The 12,322-nt window shown below is 51.6% G+C and overlaps 1 protein-coding gene across 32 annotated transcripts in view; it reads right to left on the bottom strand.

Moving 5' to 3' along the window:
* The window catches only part of ZNF185 (zinc finger protein 185 with LIM domain), a 71,883-nt gene that overhangs the window by 44,450 nt on the left and 15,111 nt on the right, over positions 1-12,322 (bottom strand). For 16 of the 32 annotated variants that reach the window (XM_036413108.2, XM_045572555.1, XM_036413134.2 and 13 more), the window contains exons 2-12: positions 10,894-10,972; positions 10,576-10,699; positions 10,084-10,149; positions 7,633-7,671; positions 7,451-7,528; positions 6,746-6,835; positions 5,721-5,807; positions 4,642-4,725; positions 4,297-4,338; positions 2,816-2,899; positions 2,296-2,385 (exon numbers count right to left, since the gene is read on the bottom strand). In XM_036413108.2, coding sequence (XP_036269001.1) covers positions 2,296-2,385; positions 2,816-2,899; positions 4,297-4,338; positions 4,642-4,725; positions 5,721-5,807; positions 6,746-6,835; positions 7,451-7,528; positions 7,633-7,671; positions 10,084-10,149; positions 10,576-10,699; positions 10,894-10,927 — 818 coding nt within the window. In that variant the 5' untranslated portion in view covers positions 10,928-10,972. Of the gene's footprint in view, positions 1-2,295; positions 2,386-2,815; positions 2,900-4,296; positions 4,339-4,641; positions 4,726-5,720; positions 5,808-6,745; positions 6,836-7,450; positions 7,529-7,632; positions 7,672-10,083; positions 10,150-10,575; positions 10,700-10,893; positions 10,973-12,322 lie in introns of those variants that run through there. The other 16 variants (XM_036413112.2, XM_036413123.2, XM_036413120.2 and 13 more) reach the window with 7 other exon arrangements.

The raw sequence follows: 12,322 nt of genomic DNA, 5'->3' as shown, positions 1-12,322 counted from the left end.
CTCTGCCATACACCAGCTTCTTCTGAGGTACTGCAAGACCCAGGGTATGGTGAGTCACTGTTCCCCATGGGACTTAGATTCTTTTCTTTATCATTCTTTTTTAAAAACATGTGCCTGTGTGTGTGTGTGTGTGTGTGTGTGTGTTTATTTCAGAGAGAGGAAGGAAGAGGAAGAGAGAGAGAGAAACATCAATGATGAGAGAGAATCATTGATCGGCTGCCTTCTACACATTCCCTACTGGGGATTGAGGCTGCAACCCGGGCACAAGCCCTGAATGGGAATTGAACCGGTGACCTCTTGGTTCATGGGTCAGCGCTCAACCACTGAGCCACATCAGCCAGACAGGGCTAGAATTCTTGAAGGGAATAGCCAGGCAGATAGGAGCTGGGTTTGAGAGACTGATGATGGCTGCCTGGGCCAGTTCTGGGCCTGACTGGGTCAAGTCAGAGAAGAAGGCTGCCTAGGACTGGCCAGCAGCTCACCTGGATGCTGCCTGGTAGGGACTAGATATTTGATAATGGCAGAATCTGAGAAAAGCAGCCCCATGAGAACTATCATGCCTGCCTGACCAGTCATCCTTCCAGGAGGAGGCTGGCTTGTCTTGAGATACCTCTGGTGTCTGGAACATTCCATAATCTGGTTCTAGTTCTGTTTCCTGGGGCTTTACAGGCAAGTTTTATCTGAGATAGCCCACCTCCAGAACCGGGAGACGATACACTTCTGTTGTTTGAGCCACCAGCTGGGGTACTTTGTTATGGCAGCTACCTTGCTATGACAGCCAGGTGATGGATATTAGACATCTAAAGGAATTTTCTGGAATAAATGTCAAAATACCTTTCAAATCTATAATATAGTACAACTGAATTCTCCGGCATTCTGTTTTTAAAAGCATATAAAACCATTAAGTCAGAGCTTTGCTCTGTTTGGGGCTGAATTGTGTCCCCTTTTAAATTTGTATGTTGAAGTCCTAACCCCTAAGACCTCAGAATGTGCCTGTATTTGGAGATAGGATCTTTTAAGAGGTGATTAAGGTAAAATAAGGTCATTGCGGTGGGCTGTAATTCTACCTGTCTGGTGTCCTTATAGTAAGAGAAGATCAGGACACAGACATGCACAGAGGGATGACTATGTGAGGATACAGTGAGAAGACAGCCCTAGCCGGTTTGGCTCAGTGGATAGAGTGTTGACCAGCCCACAGACCAAAGGGTCCCAGTTTTGATTCTGGCCCTGGTCAGGGTGTATGTGGGAGGCAACCAATGGATTTGCTTCTCTTGCGTCAATCTCTCTCACTTTCTCTCTTTCCCTCCCTCCATCCCTCCCTCTCTCTCTCTCTAAAAATCAGTGGGAAAATATCCTTTGGAGAGAAATAACAAAAATATAAATAAAGATAAATAAAAATAAAAGCCAAGGAGAAAGCCCTCAGAAGGAGCCAACCCTGTCAACACCTGGATCTCAGACTCCCCTCCTCCAGAATTGGGAGACAATATAGTTGTTTGATTTGCCCAGTTTGTGGGACTTGGTTACAGCAGCTCTAGCAACCTAAGACAGCTCCCATATCCTATCAGTCACCAAGTTCCATTATTGATTGCTACTTTCTGAAGAATTCTCAAATATTTCCACTTGTTCAAAAGTTCCTGTGGACAAAAGTTCAGAAAACAGGGAAGATCAAAAGAGGGACTGAATGAAGAGAATAGGCTTTCTGGCAGAGAAGCCCCCGGGGCCACCTCCTCCTCTCCCCTCCCAGCCCCAGCCCAGCAGAGAAGGTCTGCACAGGTGATCTGTCTTTCTCCTGGCACTGAGGAGAGGACCCTGAGGACTGTGGACACATACAATGATTGAGGGGCTTGAGTTGGGGATGGGAGTGGGGCTTGCAGTGGCATTATGAGAGCTAGAACAGTCCTTGGAGTCCCCAAAAGTGACCTGTAGGGATAGGTGCTCTGCCCCTCTGGCCTCGGCGTCTTCCAGGGGTGCCACAGAGGCACAGCTTTTAGCAGACCTGGATATGGGCAGAGCTGCCAATCCAGGCAGATGCTTTAAACAGCAGCAACAATAGGGCACTCTCTGCAGGACTTCGCAGGATTTAGCACAAAGTATAAGGAGGTATTGAATGCTCTTCATCCGCAGACAAGAGAGAACCATTATCTGCTTGGACACTCAGGACTCAGAAATCAGGGCAAATCAGGGCCCTGCCTAGAGTGAGATCACCAATGCTCGGCCTGCTTCTGCCTTGTCACCCCACTGCCAGATCCTCCCATCTGACCAGCTTACAGGCCAGAGCCAGCTCACAACACCCACCTGGGCTCCAGGCTCCCGGCAGGGCTTGGCAGACTTGGCATGCGCTCAATCCAAATTGCCCGAGACACTTTGGCTCGGCCTCCATCCGCACTGGCAAAAAAGGCATCTGTGAGCGGTGCTGGGTACTGTAGAGCCTCCTTCCCCAGCAGGAGTGGGAGGACAGGGTTGGCAGGTTGAACTTGGCCAACTTTTAGGAGAGCCGAGAACAAACCTGAGAATGGCAGGGTTGGCGCCCCGGTGGCGGACCCGCTCCAACCCCGTGACACAGATAACCACTAAACAGACAAGAGTTCAGTGCTCTCTTCCTGGAGGCCAGGCTGTTTTGCTCCTTTCAGCCCTAGGATATCCAGCCAGATAAGCCCTCACTGATTTCCGTGCCCCATCCTGTCACTGGGCACGTGAGGACAACGACTCTGAAGCTCTGTATGGAGGTGACCTGGCAGAGGTTCCACAGTGACTGAGTGGCAGGCAGGCCTGGCAGCCACCAGCCCCAGGCAGAGATGGGTGACTGATTGATTACCTGCTGGAGCCAGGAGGAGATCTTGTCAGAGCAGGTGGGTCCTGCCTCTTCTCAGAAGGCCCGTCCTCCTCTACCACCTCCACCCTTTGGGCAAGAAGAGAAACAGATGCACCACCTGCTCAGCTGCACCTGAAGGACATGCTTTCTTTAAGTGGAGTTAATGGTCATAAGGTGGCTCAAGCTGGGGGCTCAGGACTCCACCTTGGGATAAGAACAGCATACTATGTGGAATAGTGTCCCTCCAAAATTCGTCTACTTGGAACCTGTGAGTGTGACATCATTTGGAAATAGGGTCTTTGCAGATGTAATCATGGCTAGATTAGGTCATGCTGGAGTAGAGTGGTCCCTAAATCCAATACTTGGTGTCCTTATTAGAAGAGGTGAATTTGTATACAGACACACAAAGGTCAAGTGAAGATGGAGGCAGAGACTGCAGTGATGCAGCCACAAACCAAGGATGCACCAAGTGTTGCTTGTAGCTTCAGAAGCAACGAGGCCTGGACAGTTTCTCCCTCAGAGCCTCCAGGAGGAACCAACCTTGATAACAACTTCATCTTGAGCTTCTAGCCTCCAGAACTGGGAAACAATACATTTCTGGTGTCTATGCCACACAGCTTGTGTTACTTTGTTATAGCAACCCCAGGAACCTAATACAGCCATCAAGAGTGCATCACCCTCGGCTGGCTGCAGTCCCATCAGCCTTTCTGGTCTTCCAACATAGAAAAATGTTCCCACCTCTGCCCACCTCTGGGCTTCTACCTGCAACACTTGGTGTGCTGGCTATTTTTTTTATTTTTTGTCGTCAGCGTATTATGAAGATCTTCCGTGTCTACCCAATAGAATATCCCTAAAATTCCACTTTCCAGAAGTTTCTTCCTTGGCCTCCCCAAATATTCTCCTCTCTCAAAAGATGTCCTTTTTACTTAATGGTGACACCGCTCCCTCACTCAGCTGGAGTATCCTGATCATTCCTTGTTAAATCTTCTTCACCCTTTAGGGACTATCTCCAATGTTATGGTCACTTTCAAAGGCCTGACTAACCAGGTAGGGATTCCCAATGACAAGCCTCTGGACTCCTTCCCTGTGATGGCTCCTGTGTGGGCATTGTCCAGCCTGTCCCTGGTCAGATGGGAGGACCAGGGAACAAATCCTATGTACTCCCACAACTACTTATGCTTCAAAACCCCAGAGGCCCTTGAAATACTATGAGTCAGAGGCCCAGCCCTATTGGCTACTGGTAAATGGGAGTGTCCAGCCACACAGAACTGGATGCCAGGGCCATATGTGCCACAACAGCCATCCAGGTGCTCACCTGGCCTCCAGACAGAAGCACCAGCCCGTTACAACGACCCCTGCTCAGGGACTGCGGCCTCACTGTATCCAATGACCCCCTCCCCAGTGCCCACACTACACTGTTGCTAAAAGGAAGCCTTCTCCATGGCCAGCAATAGACCTCTAAGGCTTCCCTTGCTGACACTTACCTCTTCGCAATGAATGGGGCCTGCAATTCTTGAATAGGGCTTCTGGAAAGAAGATAGAAAGGTTATGTGTTGGGTAGAATCCTGGAGTAGACAGGTGACATCATGACCCCAGAGTGTCCTGGGCTTCTCTCCCATTCCTAGCACCTTGTCTGTCCTGATGGCAGTAGCCAGACCCCTTAGTTTTCCAGAAAGTACATCTGAGAATCTCAGAAGGTCCAGCTAAGAGGGCTCACTCATCCCACCCTTCACTAGGCAGAGAAATAGCAAAGCCCTGAAGGGACAGAAACTGTTCCAAAGCATGGAGCTGGATGGTGGCCGAGTTGTGTCTTTTGCTGTGCAACTCACCCTGTACTCTTCTTGGCCGCTGACAGGACGTAGGAGCGCTCCCGGGGAGCTGTCTTCCTCACCACACTACTTGCAGCCTCTGACCTGCAGTGGCAAGGGGGTATCTGGTAGACAGGTACTCAGGATGGCTTGGACCACCACAGCAAGGCAAGGGATCAAAGCAAGCCAGCTTCACACCTGCTCTGAGGACCACTCAGTGGAAAGTAAAGACCAAGGGAATGGAAACCCTTGTTTGTCAAACAATGGATGCTGCCAATCCACACTGGATCATTCCTTACACCCCAGGAAGTTGGGTGCTAGTATCACCCATGATTTACGGATGAGGAAACTGAGGTATGGGGAGTTGCAGTGGCTTACGTTTAGCTGGTGGAAGAGTCGATGCCAGGCGGCCTGGCTCTTCCCCAGTACCTTCCAGGCTAGGGACCCCTGCCACTCTTAACTCTGCCCTTATGATTGCCCTGCTGCCAGGCCCTCAAAAGGGGCTTTGCTCTGTTTCCTGAGCCACAGAGGGGCCAGAACACATTGGGATTGGGAGGGAGGTAGACTGAACCTGGGGAGCTTTATTTCTTTGGGTCCTAGCAGCTTCCCAAGCACCCAGTCTCACTTTGTGGTGAGGGACATTGGAACCTCTGGAGCCTGTCCCTGTGCCCCATGCATGCAGACCCTACCCTGACTCTACACACACAGCAAATACATAGTGGGCTCTTCTGAAGGTCCTCTTTGCTGCCTACTTTGGTCCAATTTACTCAGAACCCTTTTTAAACAAACTGATAAAGAGTCCTGAAGCACATCCCTTTCCACCCTCTGTCCACAGATGAGGCTTTCCCCCATCACTTGTTACCTAGGTTCTGCCTCATAGAATGTTCATAAGAGGTTCCGCTGAGCTGGCCCAGCTACTTGGATGATTCTGAGACTCAAGGGATACACCTGTTGCTAGCAACCACCTTCAGCCCACAGGCCAGCAACAGTGTCCTAAGTGTTGTGCATTTCATCACCCCACCTGGCACAATTCCTATTTCACCAGACTGTGCAGACTTGGGCCCAGCCCTGCCCGTGGGATTCCCAGTAGGTACTGTTACCTCCGTTTCTGCTCATCAGAAGAGAAGGGCACTTCCTCCTCTTCATCTGCCCCCGAGGCTGAGCTGCGCCTGATATTGTAGGGTGCCCTGGGGGGATGGGAAGTGGGAAGGGTTAAGGATGCTAGCAGTTATGGCTCTTCCTCATCCTTCCTCCACCCCTTCTCCCTTTCATAGGCTGCCACTCTCAGCAGCTAGGCTTCCTGGCTTCCAACAACTGCTTCTGGGCTTTTGCTCATGCCGCTCTTCCTCCTTGAGAGCTGCCAGCCTTCCTCTCTTTCCCTGTTCCAATCCTAACTGTCCTCTAAGACTCAGCTCAAGCCTCACCCCTTCTCCAGAAAGATACCCTAGCTGCTCCATGTCACTGGACTCTGATGACAAGGAACAAACAATATAAAGACTGGGGGTGGGAATAGGCGGGGTTGGGAACCATGGGCACAGCCTACAATTCAGTCCAGAGCCCCCATCCTTGAGCACACAGGAGAGGGCCTTTGATACGGGCCACAAGTGGAACCCTAGAGGGAACCCCAAAAATTATATTCAAAAGCAGCTCAGATTTAAGCACAAAATGCCCATATCTGATATGACTGCCATGGCCAGAAGCATGCTTAGGATAACCAGGCCCTAGACCAGCCTGGCCCTGCCTGGCCCAGCCCAGACTGAAAGCACAACCCAGAGTACAGAGGCATGTTCAGGAAACACAGTTAGCCAGAAGCAGTTCCAGTGCCATGTTACCCTTTTCCCAGACCCACTGCTCCCTTCTACAAACTTCCTACAGATCCTGCTTTGCCTCAAATCAGAAGTGCAGTGTGCACAGACATCCAACTTCATGGGACTTGTCACCCTCTGGTGGGCTCCAAGTCATAACATCAACTGGCAGGGACGTCGGGCCAACAGGACTAGCACTCTTAGACTGTGTGCTCAGAGGCAAGCAGCCTGCTGCCCTCAGAGGGTCAGTGTTTGGGCTCATCACTTGGGCCTATCCCTTGGAGGAGGGAACTGAGCTGGGTCTGCGATTGTATACTCACAGCTTCTTGTAGTCCTCAGTGGTCATCTTGTAGCCAGAGGAGAAGGGGCGGAGAGACCCGGAGGGAGCTGCTCTCACCAGACTGGCCATGCTGCAGAAGCAAGGAGTTTTCATGTGCCCACCCCAGACTACTTGTGCCTCCAGATTTGCCCATACAGCCTAGCAGGCACATGGGAGGTGGATGAGAGAATGCTGGTGGCCTTTCTTCTATGCTCCAAGTCTAACCATTTATCTAGAACCTCTGCAGCACCCTAAGCAGGAAGCCCTCCTGCTAAGAGCAACCTAATTCCCTTGACCCTGCCTTTCTGATGGAGTTTGAGTTCAGCCTGGCAGCAAGGTGCCATCTCAGCCTCCTGGGAAGGTGGCTGAAAACACACAGCTCACTTTGGTCAAAGCTCCCTGAAAATCAGGGCTGGCTCAAGGTTAAGGTCACCTTTAGTGGCCCAAGGATTCTCAGAGACCAGAGGGCCCAAGTGGGCCATACACCCATCTGAGGTCTTCCAGTCTCTCAGGTGCAACTGCATCACCCCCCAACCCATCTCCTCTGGTCGCTCCTGTGTTGCTCTCCAAGGCCTTACCCTACACAAAGACAGAACTGCCATCTCTTACCCCCTCAGTGACAGGCAGAGTACTCTCTCTGCCATGTGCCTGGCCCAGGCCCTCAAAACTCCTCACCGTCAGGCTAGCCAGCACCCCATGGACACACCTTTTTGGAGCTCCGTTGGCCTTAGGAAAGTGCTGCTGGGGCTGAGATGAGCTGTCGATGGGCTTGGTGAACACACCCCTAAAAGAGAGCCCAGAAAAAGCACCCCTTTAAGCATCCAGGGAGAAGACAGGAGGCAATGCAGGAGGGTGTGGGGAGGTGGGCAGGGTCCTGCCATCACCTACCGGATGATATAGCCAGTGGAAGCCCTTGTGCTTGAAGACCTGCCAAGCAAAAAAAAAAAGGCATAAAGTGAATTGATGCCCTGCTGGTGGGCCCTAATTTTTCCTATCCCAAAGGACAGCAAGTTGAATTGTCTGGTAAGTATCCCAGTGCAGGGGTGGCCAAGAGTTTCCCAAGAAAGCCAGACACTATGCACCTCTAGCATGGTTCCTGCTCTGCTCTGCCTGTATCTCTCATGCTCCCCAAGAAAAGTACCTGTGGCTGATTGTTCCAGGCCCAGCCCAGCATGGTCCTGACTCACAGTAAGTGCCTAGGAAGGTAAGTATCTCTGGCTGGGCATTTCCTGCAGAGGTGTTCCCTTAAAATTCTGGCTTCTCCCTGCCTTAGACCCCAGCTATCTCCTGAGTGAGAGCTTTTCTGGGATTGCTGACAGCCCTCCCACCCTCTGTTTTCTTTCCTTCTTTTTTTTTAATATTTTTATTGATTTCAGAGAGGAAGGGAGAGGGAGAGAGACATAGAAATATCAATGATGAGGGATAATCATTGATTGGCTGCCTCCTTCATACCCCCCCTGGTGATTGAGCCCTCAACCCAGGCACGTGCCCTGACTGGGAATTGAATCATGACCTCCTGGTTCAAAGGTCGATGCTCAATCTCTGAGCCATGCAGGCCAGGCAACCACCCTCTGTTTTCAAAGATCATCCAGCTCAGGCTGGACACTCCATGGCCAGAGAGTGGGGCTGGGACATGGCAGGCAGAAGCCATGGCTCCTGACCTATTCTCCACTCCACATCTCCCCCACCACCCTGCCTTTTACAAGAAAGTTCATGAAGGCATAAGGCCAGCTGACTGTCCCTTGCCCTCCTCTGGGGCTTCCCCTCCTGCAGCCCCTGGGACACTCACACACACGTCTTTATGGAATTTGGGGACCTGAGGGCATGGTGAAGTCTAAGTCAGTGTCTGGAAAGCATTAGGCTCCATGTGCTGAGCACTTTCTAATTGGGAGCAACCGAGGGCACTCAGAACTCAGGGGGTTGGAGGTGGGAGCCAAAGGCTGACAGTGAGGACAAGGAGATAAGGACTCTGTACATGAACAGAGGAGCTTGGGACTGAGCATCAGGGTTGGGTCTAAGGGGACTTCGTGCAAGCAGGCAGACAGGGCAGCACAAAGCCCAAGTGTTCTCCATCTCAACAGACACTGTACTGACTGAGGATAGCCTCCTGGAGGTGACCAAGATCCAGAATCATTTAGGGAGGGACCAGAGGGGGAAAGGTCACCTGCACCCCTCCCAGCCACAAGGAGCATTTATGGCTAAAATACCTGTGTGCTGGGGAGGTTAGGCTATGGCCCCTTGCTGGCCCTGGACCCCCCTGAGAAAGAATGAGAGCCCAGGTTTATGTAGACTTCTGGGTTCCCTTTCTCTGGGCCCCAAGTCACAGTACCCCAGGACGTGCTTTCCAAATGCACCTCCAAACTAAAGTCCAAAGTAAACAAGCTTCACCAATGAGTAGACTATCTTAGAACTGTCCGCAGGTCCTTGCCAACCTCGCCATTGTATGTTCATCTCTCTACTTGGGTTGTACCTGTGGTCCCTGCTAGGATGTCAGTTCCCTGAGGAGAGGGATGTCTCCTCTGTGCTCAGCATAGGACCTGGTAGGTAGCAGGCACTAAGTCATTGAGGGATGATGGACAAGGCCACAGTTACCAAAGGCAGCCTCTGGGGCTAGCAGTGAATTTGGACCTCTTCCTTCCAGCTGCTGCCTCTGCCTCTACCATCACCTGAGAAAGGCCCTGGCAATGTATTCACTGCCAATTGCCAGCTGTTTAGAGCAAGTATCAAGCATGAATTTTTGGCTCGTACCCCCTTACTTGTCAGGAGCAGTTCTTGTAGATCTGGGCAGATGTTCCCACGCTTCAGAGAGTCCCTGGATATCCCTTTGCAAAAGTCTTTGAAATAAAGAGGGGATTATTCCCCTTGGACAACTGTCAAAATGTGTCATCCTGAACGTGGGAGACAGTTGTTACAAATGTGTGAGACTCCCCTGGCGTGCCAATTACCAGGTGCACTCAGCAATCAGGGCTACCTATGGAGGGAGTCATGAGCGACTTAACGCACCTCCCAGACGTTGTCTTACTCCCAGCAGGGGGTTCTTAATGACAAAGTTTTGATCACAGTTGGCAGGTGGAACCATGGAGGCTCAGAAGGGGGGGCAGCTGGCCCAAAGGCCATATAGCAAGGCCCAGAAACTGGACCCAGTGACTCCTCCTTTCCCTTTTTCCCAAGGGAGAGCAGAGCGGGGGGTGGGGCGGGGGGGGGGGACTCATCCTTCTTGTAGATTTCAAATGTCAGGCTACAGACCCTAATGTCCCTTCTCAGCTCAGGCTCCATCCCTGTTTTCTGCAGACTGCAGCATGGGTCCCACCCACCAGCCATCTGGGTACCTTTACTTACCTGGCCTTCGGGACCTCCCCAGGTGATGAAAAAGATGTGGCACGACTCCGACCAGAGGGCAGCTCTCTGGGGAAAGAGTTCGCAAAAGAGTGGCTCCCAGGCCCTGAACTGTCATCTACCGTATGGCCTCCCTACTAGAGACTGCCTGCTGGGCCCCAAGGCAGCTGAGGGAGGTGCAGTACATGCACCCCAGGAACTTGGCCCACCATTCCCATTTCACCTTCTCCCTTCCCTGGATTGCCTCCACATTCCACAGGCACTCACACATGTACACCCCAGCACCCAGAGCTTTCCTGCCCTGTCACTTTGAGTCTTTCCCTCAGCTGCATTGCTTTCCCCTGATCCAACCTCCCCAGCTGACCTATGGCCACATTGCCTGGCTGAGCTCTGAATGGGGGAAGCCCCTCAGCATCTCCAGGTCCGGACAAGATTCGTGGATCGCAACCCCAGCCCCACCCATTGCTGTTGGCCCTCCAGACCTCCTGGACTTACAGGGTGTGGCCCTCTGATTCATCCTGCTTGGTGATCCAGCTCTTGTCCCCCTTTAAAGTGGTCCGCACCTTCATCTGCCTGAGGACGTTACTGCGTTCCTCCTCGCCTGCTGAGAGAGGCTTCCCTGCCAGGGACAAGGTTACACAGCTTCAGAAGGGGAGCCCAGCCCCAGGACCCTGGGCTTCCTTTTCAGCCCTCCCAACATGTCTCTCTCACTCTGCTACCCAGGCAGCACTCATGGCCCTGACAGGGCCAGCCTGGGAAAAAGCAGCCACATACTGTGCCCAGGACTGCAACAAGAGGAAACCTGGACCTCACCTTTGTTGCTGCTTCCGAGAGCTGAGATGCTCATGGTGTCTTCTCTGCCAGTCACTTCTCAGTTGATTCAACAGGGCTCCTGGGGCAAAGGCAAGCACATGATTGTCACTTCATGCATTTATAATGGTTTGCAGGTCACCATATGCCTCTTGGCACACCAAGACCACTCAGCCTGTCTTTTGGGCATTGGGAAGCAAAAACTTGTGGAGTCTTGGGTGGCAGGTACATGAGGAGCATCCACAGTCCCCAAGAGTGAACACTTCCTGGATCTGCCATCACCAGGTGGAACAGCCACATATCTTCCCAGGGTCATTCACCTAAGGAACAAGGCACAGACTACCAGGATCCGTCTAAGACAGTGTTTCCCAAAGTGTGGTATGCGTACCCCCAGGGGTACGGGAAGAGTTTGGTGGGGGTACGTGTTGCACCAGAGTTTGGTGGGGATGTGCACTGCACCGTGCTTAGCTGCGCCTAATTCTACGTTCTTATGAGTATGAGGGGTACTCGGCATTACAAAAATTATAGAATGGGTACACATATGTCAAAAGTTTGGGAAACACTAGTCTAAGAGATAGCTGATGAGGGAACAGTACAAGCCCTCCTAGAGAGCCCTAATGGCAGAATCCAGGCCCCAGAATGTGTGGGGGAGAGAGTGGCAGCAAGGGAACCTTCACAGTGCCACACAGAGGACAGGCTCTCTGGAGGCTGACACCCGTAGACTCAGAAGGAGAGACTGAGGGATGGGTGAGGGCCGTGGTCAGCAGCAGTTTTGAAGTTGGACCATCTCTCAGTACTTACTAGCTGCCTGACAGACCTTGGACAGGTCAGCTAACCTCTGTAGGGGTGTCGAACTCAATCAGAGAAGGGGCCAAAATCTAAATTCCAGCCTAAATCGCGGGCCGAATGATTTACTGAACAGTCATAAACTGTCATTGTGATGGAAACGCAGCGGAGTGCAGTGATGACAGCGCGGTGCGGGCCACATTGCAAGGCCTGGCGGGACGGATTTGGCCCGCGGGCCTTGTGTTTGACACATGTGCTCTAGGGACTGCCTTTGTGTTCTTATTTGTAAAATGAGAGTTTTAAAAGTCTACCCTTGCCCAGCCAGTGTGGCTCAGTGGTCTACCCTTGCCCAGCCAGTGTGGCTCGTCCACCTATGAACCAGGAGGTCACAGTTTGATTCCTGGTCAGGGCACATGCCCGGGTTGTGGGCTCCATCCCCAGTGGGGGTGATGCCGAAGGCAGCCAGTCAATGATTCTCTATCATCATTGATGTTTCTATCCCTCTTTCCCTCTCCCTTCCTCTCTAAAATCAATAATAATAATAATAAAAAATATATATATATATATATATATATATATATATATATATATATATATTTTAAAATATAAAATTTTTTTAAAAGTCTAACCTTCCTGATTGCTGCAA

This window comes from Pipistrellus kuhlii, unplaced genomic scaffold, assembly GCF_014108245.1.
Source record: "Pipistrellus kuhlii isolate mPipKuh1 unplaced genomic scaffold, mPipKuh1.p scaffold_m20_p_49, whole genome shotgun sequence".
NCBI classification, from domain to species: Eukaryota; Metazoa; Chordata; class Mammalia; order Chiroptera; family Vespertilionidae; genus Pipistrellus; species Pipistrellus kuhlii.
Note: the sequence above shows the minus strand (reverse complement) of the source record. Positions and strands in the feature narration are given on the sequence as shown.